Source organism: Lampris incognitus, chromosome 1 (assembly GCF_029633865.1).
Source record: "Lampris incognitus isolate fLamInc1 chromosome 1, fLamInc1.hap2, whole genome shotgun sequence".
NCBI classification, from domain to species: Eukaryota; Metazoa; Chordata; class Actinopteri; order Lampriformes; family Lampridae; genus Lampris; species Lampris incognitus.
In genome coordinates this window covers 2,115,312-2,138,613 of record NC_079211.1, presented here as the reverse complement: position 1 = coordinate 2,138,613, position 23,302 = coordinate 2,115,312, and the positions used below count along the sequence as shown (strand labels likewise).

The following is a 23,302-nucleotide window of genomic DNA, read 5'->3' as shown; positions in this document are numbered from 1 at the left end:
GACTATTAGTAAATTCATGAAGTCTGTTCAGTGGCACTTTCAACTAATACCAAAGACTGATTAAAATGCATTTCAATTTTTAAATTGAACATGTAGCCAGTGATTTATTGAGTATGTAGTGTGTGTGTGTGTGCATGTGCTCGTAGGGTTAATTTCCTGATTTGAGACGCAGTATTGGGGCCGACTATCACTCCCGCACTTTTGCCCACCTCTCTAATACAGAGATCCCCCACTTACCAAATCCCACTTTAACCCCTGGGTGTGGCCTGAGAGCTGATGTGGGCTGAGAGCTGGTGTGGGCTGTAAGACTGTATGGACGTCAGAGTTAAGACGGACCTGTACGTATAACTTATGACAGAACCTGTCTCTAAACCGTGTCCGAGTAACCTGACATGCTGGTGGAGGAGGTGTGGGTCGTAGTGATGGGAGGTCTGGTAGCTGGTTCTCCCATCACACTGCAGATGCAGTTAAGGTGGACTTGTCCAGTGTTCAGCCAGAGGATTATGATGCAGACTGAGGAGATTCCTTTTTTCAGAAATCCAGGTTGGTCCCACACACTGATGTACACAAGTTAATCCAGAACGGCTTCACACCAGCAGGACTTGTCTTGTTTGGCTGTAGAACTCAGATGATGTGTATTTAATCATTATGCCCCGTGTGTATGTTGTCTTCACACTACGTTCTGTGGTATTTTCCCTCTGATTGTTTCGTTGAAATTGAAAATATAAATAAACAAAAACACAACTGCAGCATCTTTAGCTCTCCAGAACAAATATGGCTTCTCCTTTCAGACCCAGCGTAACCTCATTTATGTGCAGCGGAGTGGTCAATGATTTGTGCTAATGAAAGATTCAGGAGGTCAGAAGGCCTCATGGCTGATAAACCCTACATAGCGGAGATAATGTGTAAGTGCACGATGTAGATATGTCTTTGTTACTCATCCCCACAACTGAAAGGTTCTCTAAATGAGTTATTGCACTTCAGCACACCACAACAACCTGTAAACTGATAAACTGAACACTGAAAAAAATCAAAACTGGTAAGATTTTATTTGTAACGTAGAAACACAGGATAAATTATTGGTAATATGACTAGTACAGTACAGACATGTATTCAATTTCATAAAAAAAACCCATAAAACTCTTGCATCATCTACAAAACGTGATGTGCCCCAAGACACACCGGTGCCTTTGTCCAGCTCCTTCGTCCCTCCTTGGTCCTTGGCTCCGAAACAGACGTCGGGTGTTGAGACGTTGAGACATGAATATTTTTACAGTTTTCTGTTGCAAAGCAACGTACAGAGAATAAACATGTTCATCTTTACACTACTAATGCTGCTACACATGGGGGTGGTTTGGTGAAAATCATACCTTCCATCTGAAAAGCCAACCGTGGTTCACAAACACTGTCCGCTGTGCTGCAGACTTCCGCTTGTCCGGAGAAGTGCAGATTAGCGTGTTGTAAACATTCCTCACCTCTTTCAACACTTGGATCTTTTTTCTTCATCAAAACAAGAAACACAAATTGCCATAAATGTTACACGGTTTCTCCACAACTCATCTTCCTATGCTCCACTTGACATAGTTCAGAGTCCAGAAGGCTTTGTGCTACACAGGGACTGACCTGCAACTGCCATGTTAAGGCATTTACTCTGCACTCCTTTACCCACAATGCACAGCATTGCTTGGATCCCTTTGTCCTCTTTTTACAAAACCACATTAAATGTGAGTGTACACTTCTGAAGTTCAGCGTCAGCCACTGCTGTTCATTTGAATTCTCTTTGGCAGGAAATGCACCAGTTTGTTACCTTTTCCCAATTTCACTTTGCCGCAGGAAGTGAATGTTGTTAGCATTGTCAGCTAATTCTGGATACTGCTCAATGGAGAGCACGAAGTACCCATCATACCCCAAAACCTTTCCACTGCTCAGGAGCTGCCTCTTCTCGCCCTCGGTCCATGGGCGGACGCCTTCCTCCCCGTCACGGACACGCTGCTGTTCTCGTGCCCACGCACCAGCCAGAGCCCGCTGCCGGGCCAGCTCCACCACCCGCGCCTTCTCTTCATCCACCGTGGAGCCATAACGCACATGGAGAGCCAGAGCGCCGCGCCGAATCTCCACGTCAGCAAAGCGGCGAGTTCGGCTGTCCATGACTGTGGTCGACTGTGATACAGTGACATTGACTCCGTTCTCCAGGATCTTGTGTCCACTGGTGAGGTGCAGGGCTGCGAGGTCGGCATCCGGAAGGCCCGGTTTGACAAAGTAGTGTGTGTCTCGCCCTTGGATGGTGAAATGGAGATCCTCCAGGTAGAAGGCGTTGTTGAGGATGGTTGCAACCTTGACGCAGTCTTCGTTGGCCATGTTGAGCGTGTGGGTGTGGACGCTGCCCTTATAGATGGCAAACATGACAGCCCGTCCAATGGGAGATGGAGCTGCTGAGAACCAAAGCCAGGACTTCTCATCCCGGTGACCTCGGCTGAGATGGACCTCCGGCAGGCGTTCAAATGACAGCAGTGAGTGCGCCTGCCGGGTTACTTCCTGCTGGACCCCAGAGATGGACTGTAGAGAGAGTGCAGTGAAAGGTTAACACGTGAGCATGGCAGAAGCTGACTCTACAGGCTGCTCTGCTTCAGAAAGTTTCATCTCCCTCCAAGATGATGTGTTTTCAAGCTGCGTTATCCAGCCAAAAAAAAAAGACAAATCCACTGTGACTAGTTTGGGAAAACGCTTTTTGTGTTAATGCCTGAATCTAAAAATATTTACAGGCCAAGCATGAGTAGCTTTAAAAGATTATTTTCCCTTTAGCGTTTCTAAAATGTTAAATATGATGTTGGACAGATTTTAACCGTGTTCGGAGGGAAAAACAGCAGCGTGGAAATTACACATTGAGTTCATTATTATGCAAATATCGTCCAATTAAAATTGATAAGCTATGAAACACGTTGCACTCCAACTAAAAGCATGTGGCAGCTGCAAAATATTGACTCAAGAGCAAAACATTTGAGAAAAATAATGATTTTAGTTTTTTCTCAAAACCCCCAACCAACACCAGCTCTCCTCGTCATCATCAGACACAAACTGTTTTTCCACTGAAGGGCTGGAATCACTAAACCGCTCTGTTTTACCTGTTCACTGCGTGTTAGCTTCATTATTAAGGAAGAGTGCTAATTAAACCAACCGGCAGATCATCCCACAGCTGACTCTTCCTCAGTTCATAGGACGGCATGCTGAGGTCGAACTTCGGCACTGGAAACCCAGGAATGGTATTGTGTAAATGAAAGCCGAAGGTTACAAGCCAGCTATTCACATCTAGGAAACAGAGAGAGGAAACAGATGCATATTAGACCAACCCTCCCCCTCCCAAAAAAAAAATTGTGATGAAACACAATTATATATTTCTTACCTGCAACATACTCTCTCACTTCGTGCACTTTGCTGATGGGGTTGTTGTTCCTGAACATGTACAGGTTAAAAGGTTCCGGCTCCTTGCCAACTTTTCTCAAAGTGGTGACATCCGGCACTGTCCATCTCCCAGGCATTATATCATAATCCCTCTCCCCAAAGTGCAGTAGTTTGGTCAGGGGGTCATAAAGTCCACCATGGAAACCAAGCACAAGCTGGAAGTCGGGGTTGGAGTCAAAGTAGACCTCGCCGTAGGCCGTATACTGGATCTGTTTGACCAGGAGACCATTGCTGGTAAAAACCGCCAGCGGGGTGCCGGTGTTATCACAGGCAATGTAAAACTCCTCCCCGCTGCTGGTCTCCATGGCAAACAGGTGACCTTGAAGGTCATAGTAGAGGGAGGTAATCTCCGAGCTTGAGTGGTTGTACACATGTGTAATCCTGGCGGGGTAGCTCAGATCAGCGTAAAAGTACTGCAGATGTTGACCCAAGCTGGTCTTGGTGGACACCCTACGGCCGAGTCCGTCATACCGGTACTGAATGGTCCAACCAGTACCCTTGCTGTAGACTCGCACCAGCAGTCCTTTGGAGTTATACTCGAAGATTTCAGCACCCCTCTGGTGGAGGAAGCCATCTTCATCCATCCTGTATTGAATGTCCCCCAGTCGGGTGATGCGGTCCCTCAGGTCGTATCGCAGAGGAAGAAGCCTGGCACTGTTACCCGGGTTCAGCAGGTGGAGGTTTCCATTGAGGTCATAGGTGTAGCGCCACATCACTTTGTCATTCAGATAGACGGTCTGTAGCTGGCCATCCACATCATACTCATAGCTGTACTTGGTAGTGTTGGCGAAGGGGCCAATCTTGATCTCTCGCTTGGTAACCCGCCCCACGTCGTCGTACTGGAATGTGATCCAGTACATGAGCGAACGGAAGATCTCGTACTGGATCTCCTTGATGCGGCCATGTGCGTCAAAATGCTTGGTATAGGTCATGACAGCTGTCGATATGATCTGGTTTATATCATAGTAGATGACCCCAAACTTTCCGAACTGCTCAACTTTCCCTGAGATGTCGTCAAACTGGTAGAGGTCAATGGGCAGCGGTGTCTCATTGATAACGCCTTGCACACTGGTGACACGCAAGCTGCTGTCATATGTGTAGTCAAAGCGTGCATTGACCATGCCATCCTCGCTGAAACGGAAGATCTGCCGGTCCACCAGGGGGCCCACTTGACGGTAGCGGATGGAGCAAATAAAGCCTTCATTTTGCAGGTTGACGGTCTTCAGGACGCCGGCCATCTCGTCATAGGTAAAACTGACCCTGGTGCTGTCATACAGAATCTCGGACAGCTTGTTCTGTCGCTTGTACCGGTACAGAACCCGGCGGCCCGTGCCCAGGTGAGATACCCTCAGCAGGAGGCCATCTTCACTGTAGTCCACAGCCACAGAGGCATTGCTCTCTGGCGGGTGGTAAAGGTTCCTGTAGTAGCCGACAGATCGAATTGTCTGCATGGTGTAGCGGGCGACGCTTGGCATGGTGACGGCAGACAGGCGATCCAGAGAGTCAAAGTCAAAAATGTACTGGCGCTGACTGTGGAGCAGGAGAACCATGGACTGGAAGCAGAAGAGGGGAAGGAATCATTTTCTGAAGGAAATCTGTATGCTAATGAGTGACTTCTGATACCACTCCACTTTTGAATCGTATGTATATATAGATGATAGATGTAGAGAATTTCTTTCAACACATAGCAGTACACGCTTGTTTCATGCATCGTGCACTCATCAGCTGCTGATGTGATTCAACAAAGAAAACACAGTACACGTTTCCCCACGTCACGCTCCTTATTCTCCTTATTTCAGTGGACAGCAACCAATGAGAGGAGAAAACATTTAAACTATAACAACCAATGGGGTAGGTAGTTACGATGCACAGCAACCAATGGTGGGGTAGAAAAAATTACAACCAATGGGGTAAGGGACTGGGGCTGGTTTTGAAAAGCATTTAAAGGACCAGGGCACTGTTGAAATAGCCTACATTTAAAATAATAACAAGGTAACATCAAATGGGTAATTTATGTAAATCATATAGTGGGGTGGTGTTGGGGTACAGTTGGAAGGGCAGGCAGTTAAAATATAAAAACACAACATCTAATAAATGTCACGTGTGTATCACCTAATGGGGGGGGAATAATAAAGATATTTTACTTGTAGTTACAAAGGGGATATTTTTTCGGTGTCTACAGCTGGTGGCCAATTCGTTTCTTTTGTTAAATTATTTTTCACAGCAGTATATATTACAAAATGTGTATCAAAACTATAACAGTTTCATTTTCTTCTGCCATTCAGTTTTTTTTAAACTTACAATAGAAAGTTAAAAAAAACCTATATATATATAAAAAAAGGCAAACTTTAAGAACTTTATACAATTTGGGAGAGGTAACATGTGTACATAAGACTATACAGGAGAGAGGTGATACGAGGATTCCCAGTTTGTGGTAGGGAGAGTGTGAAGGTTCCCAATGCATGGTAGGGAAAAGGAGTGTGAGGCTAGAGAGAGAGGGTGTATTAAAATCTAATTAATTCAATATCTCCACAAAATCTGGCCTTAAGGGCCTCACATATTTGACCCACTTGGTCCAGAATTTAACAAACTTCTTTTTCTGAAGACGGAGGGAAAAAGTCATCTTTTCCATAACATAAATGTCATTTACTATATCTATCCAGTCCTGTATTGTGGGGGGTTCAGGAAGTGACCAATGTCTTGTGAGTGCTTTTTTACCAGCACATGTCAAAATACCAAATAAATATTCATCCGGCCGTCCTGCCTGGGAATCGGCATTTCCTAAGAATATTGTGGAAAATTGCAAGGGCAGATCATTATTAAGTATGCTTTTCAATGCTTGTGAAGCTCTGCCCAGAAAGGTCTTATCATTGGGCACTCCCAGAATATGTGCCAGTGGTTGGCTTCCTGAAGTCCACACTGTCTCCAACATTTGGTGCCCCCCCCATCAATATGTGCTTTCTGTTTTGGTGTAATAAAAAGTCGACTAAAACACTTCCACCCAAACTCCCGCCATATGTGGGAGTTGGTGCATTTCCAATGGAATTTACATACATCAAGCCAACCGTCATTTGATATTGTCAAGTTACCTTCTTTCCCATTGTTCTTTGATGTATTCTGTAGAGTCGGATTTTTTTGTCATAAGGCCTTTATAAAATCTGGAGACAACACCCCTATTTGAGTCTTTTTGATAGGCACCAATAAATATCCTCAGTATAGGATCATTAAAGTCTGTTTTATCTTTAATGTTATGTTCAAAATGATTACGTATCTGGAGATACCTATAAAAATCAGATTTTTCAAGATCATATTCTTTCCTCAACTTTTCAAAGTCTTTTAAGTGTCCCTTTTCTGTTAGGGAATAGAATGTTGTTATTCCTTTTGAAATCCAGGACTTAAATCTATAATCCGTTTTATTAGGCTTGAACTCAGGATCATAGGCACACCATTGAATTATTTGTAATGTATGGCCCAGTTTATATTCTTCTCTTATCATATTCCACATTTTTAGTTGGGCGTTAACACATGGATTTTGCACCTTATCTATAAACCTTCCTAAATTTTTGTGAGCCAATACTGCATGAATTGGAGGATCATTCATAATGGAGAGTTCAATATCTTTCCACCTGGCATGAAATGTTGGGTTACGTATAATGATTAAGGGTTTAGTCTGAGCTGCATAAAAATAATCCTTGAAAAAGGGTAATGACATTCCTCCTTTCTCCCATGGTAGTTGTAGAGTTTTGAGTTTAACCCTGGGTTTTTTCCCTGCCAAATAAATCTGGAAATGATCTTATTCAATTCTGAGAATTGTTTTGAAGACATTTCTACAGGGAGTGCTTGAAATAAATGGAGATATTGTGGAAGGATGTTCATCTTTACAGAATCAATCCGATGACTGAGACCAAGGAAAGAGACAGCATTCCATCTGTGTATGTCGTCGTTAATTTTTGTTAAGAGGGGACCATAATTTATCTCTGCCAGTGTTGAGATTTTTTTTCGGTAAATATATTCCTAAATGTCTGTGAATGTTCTCATTCATCCAGGTCGTGGTTATCCAAAGGAGTTGAATCAAGTGCAACTGGACTTGGTATATATCCATGAAGACGTGTCGCCTCTCATCCAAGAGGCTTCCTCAGTTCGTGCCTTTCTGATTAGACCAAGCTAGTCTGACTGGCTGCTGATGAGACTCAGTATTTATCCTCTAGGAGTCGTTATCGGAGCTATTGATATGCGTGGCTCTCCTGTGCTCCGATGTCCAGCCGCGCCCGTCGCCATGGGAGCTATTGATTTGCATTTGTTTAGCAGCGACGGTGGTTGGGGGTGTTAGTTTCGACTTCATTGTTCAGTGGTCATGAGAGTGGTTGGAGCCGTTAGTGAGCGACTGTTGTTCTTGGAGGCTAGGCTTCTTGAGTCTCCTGGGTAGAGATGAAAGGACGGCATTGTAAGTGGGAGATAGGTGGTGTCGCAGACCTCCTCCTCTGTTGAGGGATGGTTTTTCCAGTTTAACATAGACGGCTTCCTTCACCCCTCTTTCAAACCATCTATCTTCCCTGTCCAAAATGTGTACGTTGCTGTCCTGGAAGGAGTGTGTCTTCTCCTTTAGGTGTAGATAGACTGCTGAGTCTTGTCCTGAGGAGTGTGGCCTTCTGTGTTGGGCCATCCGTTTGTGTAGCGGTTGTTTGGTTTCCCCTATGTATAGGTCAGTGCAGTCCTCATTGCATTGTGCAGTATACACCAGATTGCTTTTCCGGGTGTGTGGTACACGGTCTTTGGGATGAACCAGTCTTTGTCGGAGTGTGTTGCTGGGTTTGAAGTATACCGGGATGCGGTGTTTGTTGAAAATTCTCCCGAGTTTCTCGGAGACCCCAGAAACATACGGGATGACTGTGCTATTCCTTCTGTTCCTTTTCTCCTCGTCGCTCATCTGGTTGGTCTTTGTGGAACGTGTTGCAGTTTTCACAAAGGTCCAACTGGGGGAGCCGCAGGTTTTTAAAGCTCCCCTCAGGTGTTTGTGTTCTTCTCGTTGGGCCTGAGTGCTGCTGGGCACATTGTCAGCTCTGTGTTGCAGAGTTCTGATGAGGCTCAGTTTGTGTTCCAGAGGGTGGTGTGAGTTGAAAAGTAGATATTGGTGTGTGTGTGTAGGTTTCCTGTAAACCCCAATGTGGACTATGACGTCCTCTTGGATGAGAGGCGAAACGTTTTCACGGATATATACCAAGTCCAGTTGCACTTGATTCAACGCCCGTTGGTAAACATCGGATCACAAAGAGCCACGCATATCTATAGCTCTGACAACGACTCATAGAGGATCAATTCTGAGTCTCATCAGCAGCCAGTCAGACTAGCTTGGTCTAGTCAGAAAGGCATGAACTGAGGAAGCCTCTTGGATGAGAGGCGACACGTCTTCACGGATATATACCAAGTCCATTTGCACTTGATTCAACTCCTTTGGATAACCACGACGACCTGGATGAATGAGAACATTCACAGACAAGCTAAGATCATGTGGGACTTCAAGTTCCAGACTGACAAGCAGGTGCTGGCTAACCAACCAGACATTGTGGTGGTTGACAAGGAACAGAAGACAGCAGTAGTTATCGATGTAGTGATGGCAACATCAGGAAGAAAGAGCATGAGAAGCTAGAGAAATACCAAGGGCTGAAGGAAGAACTAGATCGGATGTGGAAGGGTAAATCCACAGTAGTCCCAGTGGTAATAGGAGTACTAGGGATTGTGACCCCCAAACTGGGAGAGTGGCTCCAGCAGATTCCAGGAACAACATATGAGGTCTCTGTCCAGAAGAGTGTGGTCCTAGGACAGGGATGGGTAGAAAAGGCCAGTGTGGGTGAAGGTTTTTGTTCCAACCAAGCAGTTACACAACTGATCCCACTAATCAACCAGTAGTGTCTTTGCTGAGGAACTTGATTAGGAGACACAGGTGTGCAATTGCCTGGTTGGAACAAAAACCTTCACACATACTGGCCCTTTCTGGATAAGGTTGCCCATCGCTGTCCTAGGAACAGCTAAGATATGGTGCAGAACCCTCCAACTCCCAGGCTTCTGGTAGAGGACACGAGTTTGAGGAAGACACACATCACCTGAAAAAGGGTGAGAGAGATGGAATGGTGACCTGCCCAGCATGTATCCCTGTCTTAAGCCTCCTACAGACTGTGTGATTTTAGCAATCCTATAAGTTTATTGCAAGCTACACTGTGTGATATGGATCTAATAAACTTGGGTACAACATCAAGTGTGTTGTATGTAGACTGTATGATAACACCTATTGAATCACAAGCTACGACGCAAGTCCATAAAAACGTCATCAGCGTGCGTACCGTATCAGCGCGCGTCATCAATCTACGCCACTGGTAGAGCAACATGACGCCAAGCAGGAATCGAGTCCTTTCAATAGTCAACATAGCTCGTTTTGTTGAATCCATGGCATTTGGGTCACACGAATGCTAACAGTGTGTTTGTTTGTGTTTAGCGCCAGCAAAGCGTTGCGTTGATCAGTGCATCATTTCGTGCTGCATTTCAATTGGTTGGTTAGTAGACATAGGTCATAGCAGCAGTCACATTGTGAGATGGTCATCCTACTTCGTAGTAGTGCAGTATAGATAGGGTGTTAAGTGCACCATGCCTGTTGATATATTTTGTTTTTATTTCTATTTGTTTCTGTTGTTATTGTTTCTATTTTCTTGTTATCGTGTATCTTGTTTGTTTTTTTTCTTCTTACTAGAGCGTGAGTGTCTGTAATAGAACCCAGTTTCCCCTCGGGGATGAATAAAGTATTCTGATTCTAAGCTTCAGTTGCAAGACCGTAGTAATGGCTGTCTTTGGACTTGTCTCACAGTGCGACGTAGGACCACTGTTTTGGAGCCACGACCAAAGATATCGCCACGTTTAGTCATCTTTTGTCTGAGATGGCCCAAATCGCGGTGTGTAGAGGGGGCTTTACACCCATCACATGTCTGGTTAGGCTCCACCCCCCGCTCCCATGAATGAATGTGTGATCTCGACTCTCACCTTTTCTAGATAGGTATAACTCCATGTCTTCCCGTCAGCGAAGACTCGGGACACTAGACGGCCTTGGGTGTCATACTCCACTAACTCAGTGGTCGGGCCCCTCTGGAGGGCGCTGATCTGCCCGCTGCTGCTGCGGCTGACGTTGACAGGCAGCAGCTTACTGCTGGGCACCCACAGCACCGGATGACCAGCCGTGTCGTAAATTATCTTCAGCAGGAACTTTCTGTGGTCGTCATAAATCTTCTCTGTCCTTAACGTGCGGTCATAATCGACAGACAGAATGTTCCGACCATTCACCTTTTATTGAAAGACAGAGCATATATACTATGAGTACATGTATTACAACAACAGCTATAACGACTAATGTTAATATTGATGGTAATCTGGATCTGGTCAGTATCTGGATATAATGTGGATCAGTGGATCTGAGACTAGGTGTGTTGTGGTAATACGGAGATATAACTTACATGTTGTCATTCCCTGGTTTTAAATACTGCATTACAGTAAAGTGAGACCATTTTCTGAACTTGTCTGACTGTTTTAGTGACATGAACGATAATGTCTCTACCTGCTTGGTCTTCACATCCACATTACTGATGATCATCTATCAATATTTTCTGTTGTGTAAATATCTTATGAAAGCACCAGCAGTCATCCAAAACAATATCATCACAATATCCAGGTATTCCGTTAGAAATACTGTGGTATTTGATTTTTGTCAGTGTTGCAAAACAACAAGGCTTTATTTCCACCGCAATTAAAAATAAATCCATGTCAGCAGGAAGAAGTCAGTGCTTGGATGTCAACAGTGGTTTCCACGTTGTCTCTTGTGTCACTGGTGGTTAAGGTGGATCTCAGTGGGACTGCTGCTGCTGTAGTCAGAGAGAGATTAACAGCCCCTTCACAGGCTTCATTAAACGGAGAGACACTCTGGCGACTGCTCAGGTACGCTTAAATCACACCCCCCTAAATTTAGTGGGGACGAAAACTGCTGCGAGGCCAAGTAACTGCCCGAGTTAAGTTCATAAAGTAAATCATAAATCCCAGTGTCAGAATCTGGGGGGTGGCAAATGGAAGATGTGAAATAATATACTCTGCTGGAATATTCATATTGAATTTATCTTCAAGTTTAAATGTTTATGTGACCCATAAACCCCACAGAAAGAAAGGAAGAAAAGTGGTGCGGTTACATTTTGCAGAGTTGTATGTCAGATAGTGGGAAGAGGCAATAACAACACAGAGATGATTCGACCCGGAGTGACTCATGGCACCGTGGAGTGACCTGGAAACCGAACCATTAATAATAACCGGCACCAGGGCCTTCACGCAAATCCTCGGGACATGATCGCATTCGCTGCCGCAGCGCTGACGTCTCTGCATGCTGTCCCACAGAAAAGAAAAGAAACTCAACATCACACTCACTCTGAGCTTGCGTCCAAACACGATGACTTTCCCCCTGGCCTGTTCTTTTCGGAAGCGCCACTCAACCAAGTTCTGCCCACTCTCCCCGGGCAGGCTCATGTTCCGCCTGGCCACAGTCGGGTTGGCGGCCCCTGCCAGGATGTGAGGCTCAGTCTGGTAGTGGGTGTCCATCCCGCTAGCGTAGGTGATTCTCAGAGAGTTGTCAAACCCTACTTGGTAGCTGCTTCTGCACTGGTCTGTCAGCAGAGAAGAGAAAGAGAGCGATCAAACATGACAGAACGGGTAATTACTGTGCAGACTTGGAATTATTGATGAGCCCCCGAAGATAATTATTGGTTCTACTTAGCAACACTTGCAAACTATTTATTGTTTCAAATTAGATCAATTTCAGATCAGAGGGATGAGGATGAATAATAGTTGGGAAATAGGCAGACCATCTGGCTCTCCACAAACAGGCACCCATTAAGATACAAGGTTGATGGTTCTTACTGACACACAACCCACACGGAGGGAGTCATCACTTACACTGTTGTCTGCCCTAATGATGCACGACTCAAGCTTAGTCGACACCGCCCGCGTGACCTCCCCGAAACAATGAAAAATAGCCGCCTTCAAGGCCGCCTGAATTGCCGGTGCCTATGTGATAAGAGGCGGAGAGAAGATGAGCTTTGTGGCCTTACCCTGTGCGAGGGTGTAGAAGGCGCGGGTGGTGGAGGTATTAGTGGTGATGCTTATTTCCTCTTCTGTCAGGGAGCTCTCGATGTCCACCGTCAGTGCGCTGTTTATGTCTGCGTACAAGTTATTCACCATCCCGGTGGGGAATGTCACATTCATCAGTCTGCCCTCTGTGTCGTAGCTGTTGGATGAATGAAACAGGAAACGACAACAGGCTTTGATACGGACAACCAAACCCTGCTCTCCACACAGCGTTCAACACACTCGCATCAACAGTTAATTCCACTGATGGCCATCCATGTACTGGCCTACAAGTCACATGCCGTTTTTTTCACCATCCCCTCAATGTTATAATTTTATGGACACAAGCAAACCAAATGCTTATGAAATATTGTCCCAAGATACCTGACACATGTCATGATTTATCTCACTTGGATTAAAAAGATCAACTTCTTATAAATTCACTTAGTGCTGTGTTCAAAGTGGTGTCATGAATGGTTAGGTGAGTGGTAGCGGGCTTGTCACTGATGACACACTATGATGACACACTGACATCGTGTCAGACGCTGCTGTCAGTCTCACTACAGAAGACACCCTGACATAGATTAACACTACAACACTACTAACAACCCATCCTTCTATTGAATCTAACAACCCATCCTTCTATTGAATCTAACAACCCATCCTTCTATTGAAACTAACAACTCATCCTTCTATTGAAACTAACAACCCATCCTGCTATTGAACCTAACAACCCATCCTGCTATTGAAACTAACAACCCATCCTTCTATTGAAACTAACAACCCATCCTTCTATTGAAACTAACAACCCATCCTTCTATTGAAACTAACAACACATCCTTCTATTGAAACTAACAACACATCCTTCTATTTAAACTAACAACTCATCCTTCTATTGAATCTAACAACCCATCCTTCTATTGAAACTAACAACCCATCCTTCTATTGAACCTAACAACCCATCCTTCTATTGAAACTAACAACTCATCCTTCTATTGAAACTAACAACCCATCCTGCTATTGAAACTAACAACCCATCCTTCTATTGAAACTAACAACCCATCCTTCTATTGAAACTAACAACCCATCCTTCTATTGAAAAAAACAACCCATCCTTCTATTGAAACTAACAACACATCCTTCTATTGAAACTAACAACCCATCCTGCTATTGAAACTAACAACCCATCCTTCTATTGAAACTAACAACCCATCCTTCTATTGAAACTAACAACCCATCCTTCTATTGAAACTAACAACCCATCCTGCTATTGAAACTAACAATCCATCCTTCTATTGAATCTAACAACCCATCCTTCTATTTAAACTAACAACCCATCCTTCTATTGAAACTCCTAACAACCCATCCTTCTATTGAAACTAACAACCCATCCTGCTATTGAAACTAACAACCCATCCTTCTATTGAACCTAACAACCCATCCTTCTATTGAAACTAACAACCCATCCTTCTATTGAAACTAACAATCCATCCTTCTTTTGAACCTAACAACCCATCCTTCTATTGAAACTAACAATCCATCCTTCTTTTGAACCTAACAACCCATCCTTCTATTGAAACTAACAACCCATCCTTCTATTTAAACTAACAACCCATCCTTCTATTGAAACTCCTAACAACCCATCCTTCTATTGAAACTAACAACCCATCCTTCTATTTAAACTAACAACCCATCCTTCTATTGAAACTCCTAACAACCCATCCTTCTATCAAAACTCCTAACAACCCATCCTTCTATTGAAACTAACAACCCATCCTTCTATTGAAACTCCTAACAACCCATCCTTCTATTGAAACTCCTAACAACCCATCCTTCTATCGAAACTCCTAACAACCCATCCTTCTATTGAAACTAACAACCCATCCTTCTATCGAAACTCCTAACAACCCATCCTTCTATTTAAACTAACAACTCATCCTTCTATTGAAACTAACAACCCATCCTTCTATTGAACCTAACAACCCATCCTGCTATTGAAACTAACAACCCATCCTTCTATTGAAACTAACAACCCATCCTTCTATTGAAACTAACAACCCATCCTTCTATTGAAACTAACAACACATCCTTCTATTGAAACTAACAACACATCCTTCTATTGAAACTAGCAACCCATCCTGCTATTGAAACTAACAACCCATCCTTCTATTGAAACTAACAACCCATCCTTCTATTGAAACTAACAACCCATCCTGCTATTGAAACTAACAATCCATCCTTCTATTGAATCTAACAACCCATCCTTCTATTTAAACTAACAACCCATCCTTCTATTGAAACTAACAACTCATCCTTCTATTTAAACTAACAACCCATCCTTCTATTGAACCTAACAACCCATCCTTCTATTGAGCCTAACAACCCATCCTTCTATTGAAACTAACAACCCATCCTTCTATTGAAACTAACAACCCATCCTTCTATTGAAACTAACAACCCATCCTTCTATTGAACCTAACAACCCATCCTTCTATTGAAACTAACAACCCATCCTGCTATTGAAACTAACAATCCATCCTTCTATTGAATCTAACAACCCATCCTTCTATTTAAACTAACAACCCATCCTGCTATTGAAACTAACAATCCATCCTTCTATTGAATCTAACAACCCATCCTTCTATTGAAACTAACAATCCATCCTTCTATTGAATCTAACAACCCATCCTTCTATTGAAACTAACAACCCATCCTTCTATTGAAACTCCTAACAACCCATCCTTCTATTGAAACTAACAACCCATCCTTCTATTGAACCTAACAACCCATCCTTCTATTGAAACTAACAACCCATCCTGCTATTGAACCTAACAACCCATCCTTCTATTGAACCTAACAACCCATCCTTCTATTGAACCTAACAACCCATCCTTCTATTGAAACTAATAACCCATCCTTCTATTGAAACTAACAACCCATCCTTCTATTGAACCTAACAACCCATCCTTCTATTGAAACTAACAACCCATCCTGCTATTGAAACTAACAATCCATCCTTCTATTGAATCTAACAACCCATCCTTCTATTTAAACTAACAACCCATCCTTCTATTGAAACTCCTAACAACCCATCCTTCTATTGAAACTAACAACCCATCCTTCTATTGAACCTAACAACCCATCCTTCTATTGAACCTAACAACCCATCCTTCTATTGAAACTAACAACCCATCCTGCTATTGAAACTAACAACCCATCCTTCTATTTAAACTAACAATCCATCCTTCTTTTGAACCTAACAACCCATCCTTCTATTGAAACTAACAATCCATCCTTCTTTTGAACCTAACAACCCATCCTTCTATTGAAACTAACAACCCATCCTTCTATTTAAACTAACAACCCATCCTTCTATTGAAACTCCTAACAACCCATCCTTCTATTGAAACTAACAACCCATCCTTCTATTTAAACTAACAACCCATCCTTCTATTGAAACTCCTAACAACCCATCCTTCTATCGAAACTCCTAACAACCCATCCTTCTATTGAAACTAACAACCCATCCTTCTATTGAAACTAACAACCCATCCTTCTATTTAAACTAACAACCCATCCTTCTATTGAAACTCCTAACAACCCATCCTTCTATTTAAACTAACAACCCATCCTTCTATTGAAACTCCTAACAACCCATCCTTCTATTGAAACTCCTAACAACCCATACTTCTATTGAAACTAACAACCCATCCTTCTATTGAAACTCCTAACAACCCATCCTTCTATTGAAACTAACAACCCATCCTTCTATTGAAACTCCTAACAACCCATCCTTCTATTGAAACTAACAACCCATCCTTCTATTGAAACTAACAACCCATCCTTCTATTGAAACTAACAACCCATCCTTCTATCGAAACTCCTAACAACCCATCCTTCTATTGAAACTAACAACCCATCCTTCTATTGAAACTCCTAACAACCCATCCTTCTATCGAAACTCCTAACAACCCATCCTTCTATTTAAACTAACAACCCATCCTTCTATTGAAACTCCTAACAACCCATCCTTCTATCGAAACTCCTAACAACCCATCCTTCTATTTAAACTAACAACCCATCCTTCTATTGAAACTCCTAACAACCCATCCTTCTATCGAAACTCCTAACAACCCATCCTTCTATTTAAACTAACAACCCATCCTTCTATTGAAACTAACAAACCATCCTTACACTTCTATTAAACATGTGACGATCATGTCAGTGTGCTGTACAAACAGCTGTCTGGCTTCTAGGAGACTGCATGGTGGAGGTTTAACCAGAAGCAACAAAGAGGAGAAGCTTTATGGACGCTGGGTCAATCTAGGTGTAAGTAGGCTGCTATCACCGAGCTGAGGCATGTTTTATAATTAGCTCTAAATTAAGTGTACCCTGAAGCAGACTGCAGGTAATGAACATCACCAATTATAGAGCTAAGTGACACACACACACATCATACATTTGTCTGAAACCGGTGATTTTCTGGGTTTTGAATTCAGGGCATTTGGAACAGATTGTAGGAAAATAGCCGAAGAGGTAAAATAGCCCAAGTCCTTCCTTCAAATAACTGATAAAACCTACCGGAGACATGAGACAAATGTTTCTAAATGATAAAACCTACTAGAGATATGAGACAGATGTTTCTACATGATAAAACCTACCAGAGATATTAGACAGATGTTTCTACATGATAAAACCTACCAGAGATGAGACAGATGTTTCTACATGATAAAACCTACCAGAGATGAGACAGATGTTTCTACATGATAAAACCTACCAGAGATATGAGACAGATGTTTCTACATGATAAAACTTACCAGAGATATGAGACAGATGTTTCTAAATGATAAAACCTACTAGAGATATGAGACAGACGTTTCTACATGATAAAACCTACCAGAGATGAGACAGATGTTTCTAAATGATAAAACCTACTAGAGATATGAGACAGACGTTTCTACATGATAAAACCTACCAGAGATATGAGACAGATGTTTCTACATGATAAAACCTACCAGAGATGAGACAGATGTTTCTACATGATAAAACCTACCAGAGATATGAGACAGATGTTTCTACATGATAAAACCTACCAGAGATATGAAACAGATGTTTCTACATGATAAAACCTACCAGAGATATGAGACAGATGTTTCTACATGATAAAACCTACCACAGATATGAGACAGATGTTTCTACATGATAAAACCTACCAGAGATATGAGACAGATGTTTCTACATGATAAAACCTACCAGAGATATGAGGCAGATGTTTCTAAATGATAAAACAAAACAGATGTGAGACAGATGTTTCTAAATGATAAAACCAGATATGAGACAGATGTTTCTAAATGATAAAACCAGATATGAGACAGATGTTTCTACATGATAAAACCTACCAGAGATATGAGACAGATGTTTCTAAATGATAAAACCAGAGATATGAGACAGATGTTTCTAAATTATAAAACCAGATACAAGACAGACGTTTCTAAATGGGGTCAACAGCAGATAAGAAAACTAAAGCAAAAGCTGGGTGTTATTCTTTGTGGTTGGACTGTAACCAAAATAATACCTTTCCAGTAATGAATTGCTAATAAAATTTCAGCAATATTATCCCACGAAAAAACAACTTGTTACAACTTCACTTTTGTTGTCCAATCCACATGCCCACGATCATGTTCCTAATCGTCGTGCGTGCACAGTAAGCTAGCCAGCTTGGAGTATGGAAACATTCACTGGCGGGAAATATTCCCATGACTTTGATTTTATCGGATGGAAAGATGACAAGATCATCATTGTCAAATTTAAATTGTGTGCAGGCTCCTGCACCAGTCCCTCATCCTCAACTAGTACCAAGCAGTATTCAACCCAGACCCCTGCTCCATCACCAGTCCCTCATCCTCAACTAGTACCAAGCATTATTCAACCCAGACCCCTGCTCCTGCACCAGTCTCTCATCCTCAACTAGTACCAAGAAGTATTCAACCCAGACCCCTGCTCCTGCACCAGTCCCTCATCCTCAACTAGTACTAAGCATTATTCAACCCAGACCCCTGCTCCTGCACCAGTCCCTCATCCTCAACTAGTACCAAGCATTATTAAACCCAGACCCCTGCTCCTGCACCAGCCCCTCATCCTCAACTAGTACCAAGAAGTATTCAACCCAGACCCCTGCTCCTGCACCAGTCCCTCATCCTCAACTAGTACCAAGTAGTATTCAAGGCAGACCCATGCTCCTGCACCAGTCCCTCATCCTCAACTAGTACCAAGCAGTATTCAACCCAGACCCCTGCTCCTGCACCAGTCCCTCATCCTCAACTAGTGCCAAGTAGTATTCAACCCAGACCCCTGCTCCTGCACCAGTCCCTCATCCTCAACTAGTGCCAAGTAGTATTCAACCCAGACCCCTGCTCCTGCACCAGTCCCTCATCCTCAACTACTGCCAAGTAGTATTCAAGGCAGACCCATGCTCCTGCACCAGTTTCTCATCCTCAACTAGTGCCAAGTAGTATTCAACCCAGACCCCTGCTCCTGCACCAGTTTCTCATCCTCAACTAGTGCCAAGTAGTATTCAACCCAGACCCCTGCTCCTGCACCAGTCCCACATCCTCAACTACTGCCAAGTAGTATTCAAGGCAGACCCCTGCTCCTGCACCAGTTTCTCATCCTCAACTAGTGCCAAGTAGTATTCAACCCAGACCCCTGCTCCTGCACCAGTCCCTCATCCTCAACTAGTGCCAAGTAGTATTCAACCCAGACCCCTGCTCCTGCACCAGTCCCTCATCCTCAACTACTGCCAAGTAGTATTCAAGGCAGACCCATGCTCCTGCACCAGTTTCTCATCCTCAACTAGTGCCAAGTAGTATTCAGTTCAAATGGCTTTATTATACTATATTATTTATATTATTTCCATCGATCCATTCTCCAAAGCGCTTATCCTGCTCTCATGGTCGCAGGGATGCTGGAGCCTGTTCCAGCAGTCATTGGGCGGCAGGCGGGGAGACACCCTGGACAGGCCGCCAGGTTTTCACATTTTCCATATTAAAGTATTAGTAGATATTAGTAGAAAGTAGTAGTAGAAAGTAGCAGCAGATATGTTTTTGATATATGTTTCTATTACGTATGATTGGTCTTGGAGGGTTTCCTCCCACAGTCCAAAGACATGTAGGTGAATCGCTGTACTAAATTGTCCCTAGGTGTGTAGATGTGTGTGTGTATGTGTGTGTGTGTGTGTGTGTGTGTATGTATGTGTGTGTGTGATGGCCTGGCAGCCTGTCCAGGGTGTCTCCCCGCCTGCCGCCCAATGACTGCTGGGATAGGCTCCAGCATCCCCGCCACCCTGAGAGCAGGATAAAGGTTTGGATAATGGATGGATGGATGGTCTTGGAGGGACTAGGCCCACCTGATTTTCTCTGTGCACTCCCACACTGTGATTTCTGCCTATGCTACACGTTTGAAGCCTGCACTTACTGGCGATTTCCCTAACACTCACACAGCGGCGCACATGCAAAGTTTGAATTTTGAGTTACCAATTTTGTGGGGTGTAAGAGAAAAGTAACGTAACAAGTAGTGTAATGAATTATTGTTCGCAGGGAGTAGTAAGTATCCATCCATCCATCCATCCATCCATCCATCCATCCATCCATCCATCCGTCCATTATCTGAACCGCTTTCCCTGCTCTCAGGGTCACGCGGATGCTGCAGCCTATCCCAGCAGTCATTTGGGCAGCAGGCGGGGAGACACCCTGGACAGGCCGCCAGGCAGTCACAGGGCACGCACACACACACACACACACACACACACACACACACACACACACACACACACACACACACACACACACACACACACACACACACACACACACACACCTAGGGGCAATTTAGTACGGCCGATTCACCTGACCTACATGTCTTTGAGTCACCTGACCTACATGTCTTTGAGTCACCTGACCTACATGTCTTTGAGTCACCTGACCTACATGTCTTTGAGTCACCTGACCTACATGTCTTTGAGTCACCTGACCTACATGTCTTTGAGTCACCTGACCTACATGTCTTTGGACTGTGGGAGGAAACCGGAGCCCCCGGAGGAAACCCACACAGACACGGGGAGAACATGCAAACTCCACACAGAGGACGACCCACCAAGGTTGGACTACCCCAGGGCTCGAACCAGGACCTTCTTGCTGTGAGGCGACTGCGCTAACCACTGCGCTACCCGAGTAATAAGTAATACTTTTTTTTAAATTTTGAGATACTTTATTGATCCCCGTGGGGAAATTCCTCTCTGCATTTAACTCATCCTAGCCATGTAGCTAGGAGCAGTGGGCAGCCACCGTGCAGCGCTCGCGGACCAAGTCCAGTTCGTCTTTCTATTGCCTTGCTCAGGGGCACAGACAGGAGTATTAACCCTGACATGCATGTCTTTTTGATGGTGGGAGGAAACTGGACCTCCTGGAGAAAACCCACCGCAGACACGGGAAGAACATGCAAACTCGACACAGAGGACGACTTGGGATGGCCCTCAAGGTTGGACAACCCTGGGGTTCGAACCCAGGACCTTCTTGCTGTGAGGTGACAATGCTAACCACTGTGCCACCGTGCTGCCAAAAACTTTAAAAAGAGTAATGAGTAATAAATTACATTTTGTTTTATTAACAAGCCCAACACTGCTGACAGTAGACTCGTGCGATAACAGCATTGTATAACTCTTGAGTGAGTTTGCCAACAACGGGGAGTATTTGCATTTGTATGAAGCAACAGGACAGTGTGTGACTGAACGAGTTCACAGAAAATGCAGCCGGCTTAAGTAAACCTAATCTGTCAGTCTGCTGTGTTTTTGAAATACGATACAACAGAACAAAGATTTGAATCTTCTCCAATTTACTCACTCATAGAATGTGGTCCAGCCGATCTCGGAGGTCTTTGTTGCCAGGAGGCCATTGTTTCCATGGTAAGTGAGAAGCACCAGCTCCTGGCTCTGAGCTGTCAGTGTTTTCAGACCGCTGTTGGTTCCCATCGTCAGCCAGATCACCTGGTTGTCGGGGGCGACAATACGCACCGGCATACGGTTGGGGTCTCTACGAATTCTCAGAGTGTTGCCATAGCTGTCTGTCGCCGCCGTGATGTCATTTTCTGTGCTGTAGCTGAAGCTGTATTTGATGTCGCCAGTGAGCAGACTGGCCGTGTGTTCATGGGTACCGTTGATGTCAAACACATACAGCTCCTGGGCATCAGGGGAAGCCACCTCGTACATATTCCCACTGGATGTTAAAGATGGCCCATTTCTCGAGATCCCACGGATGCGGATGTTGCCTAGGTCGGCCACGTAGAGTGTCCCGTCCGGGGATGCAACCAGAGAGGACGGGCCATTGAGCCTGGCATCTTTGGCGTAACCGTCTCCTGTCTGGTAGCAGTCACAGTTGGCATCGTTCTTGCAGTCACAGTCGGAGGGCGACCCGGCCAGATGGGTAATCTCACCATCCACAGAAACCAGTCGGATACGGCTTAGCTTTCTTTCATCCGTTTCAGCAATGTAGAAAGCCCCATGGTATGATATGGCGATTGAGACAGCAGATTCTAGGGGGGTCAGGTGTGCCCTCTGACCCCCAGCCATGCCACGGTCCATCCCAGCCAGTGGACAATGGTTGGGTCGACCTGCTGCAATACTCACCTGACCATTTTCTGTGATGCGCAGCACGATGTTGTTGTCTAAGACATACAGGGAGTTGTCCATGGGGCTAACTGCAAGGTCAGTAGGCCACTCCAAGATCACCTGAGATACAGGGCACCATTTTAGTCAGACAATATTCACATATTGTCAGGAATAAAACATTTTCACAAGATCAACATCATTAGAATTTTAATTTCATATTTGCTGATTTAAAGCTGCAATCCTGAATCTCCTGGTTTTACTGGACCGGTGTGTGTCTCATGTAGGTGGTGAGGTGGGTGTTGTCTGAGGAGAAAGGGTAAGTCAAGTCAAGTCAATTTTATTTGCATAGCCCAGGGGTGGCTAACCATGTGCCATGGAGAGCTACGTGTATGCAGGTTTCATTCTAGCTGGACTCCACACCAGCTGATTTCACTGATTAGCAACCCTTCAACTAAAGTGGAAGAATGTACCAGTGAAATCACCTGGTGTGGAGTCGGGTTGGAATGAAAACCTGCATACACATATGGTTAACCACCACTGGTATAGCCCAATATCAAATGTGCCTCAGTGCGCTTTATAGCAACACAACATCCTGTCCTTAGACCCTCTCATCGGATAAGGAACAACTCCCTAAAAAAACCCTTTAACAGGGAGAAAAAATAGGAAGAAACCTCAGGGAGAGCAACAGAGGAGGATCTCTCTCCCAAGACGGGTAGGACTGTGGAGGTGAGAGTCGGAACATTGAATGTTGGCACTATGACTGGTAAAAGGAGAGAACTGGCTGATATGATGAAGAGTCATTTATCATTAAAGTCATTTAGCTGACGCTTTTATCCAAAGCAACTTACAATATGTGCATTAAACGTAGGAAATCAGGAGAAGTATATGAGGTATACTGTGTGTGGAAGGGGAGTAAGGCCAGGAGTATCAGAGGTGGGTTCTAACTCTTCTACCATGGTGTGGATGGGAGGAGAAATGGGGTAGGGGTGATTCTGAAGGAAGAGTATGTCAAGAGTGTGATGGAGGTGAAGAGTG

At 44.1% G+C, this 23,302-nt stretch overlaps 1 protein-coding gene across 7 annotated transcripts in view; it reads right to left on the bottom strand.

Annotated features, from left to right (window-relative positions):
- Nucleotides 1-1,038: 1,038 nt before the first annotated feature.
- Nucleotides 1,039-23,302, bottom strand: part of si:dkey-237h12.3 (teneurin-3) — a 322,689-nt gene continuing 300,425 nt past the window's right edge. For all 7 annotated transcript variants that reach the window (XM_056290030.1, XM_056290070.1, XM_056290079.1 and 4 more), the window contains 7 exons: nucleotides 21,504-22,387; nucleotides 12,591-12,766; nucleotides 11,911-12,146; nucleotides 10,489-10,785; nucleotides 3,401-5,012; nucleotides 3,176-3,306; nucleotides 1,039-2,556 (listed from right to left, as the gene is read on the bottom strand). In XM_056290030.1, coding sequence (XP_056146005.1) covers nucleotides 1,804-2,556; nucleotides 3,176-3,306; nucleotides 3,401-5,012; nucleotides 10,489-10,785; nucleotides 11,911-12,146; nucleotides 12,591-12,766; nucleotides 21,504-22,387 — 4,089 coding nt within the window. In that variant the 3' untranslated portion in view covers nucleotides 1,039-1,803. The remainder of the gene's footprint in view (nucleotides 2,557-3,175; nucleotides 3,307-3,400; nucleotides 5,013-10,488; nucleotides 10,786-11,910; nucleotides 12,147-12,590; nucleotides 12,767-21,503; nucleotides 22,388-23,302) is intronic.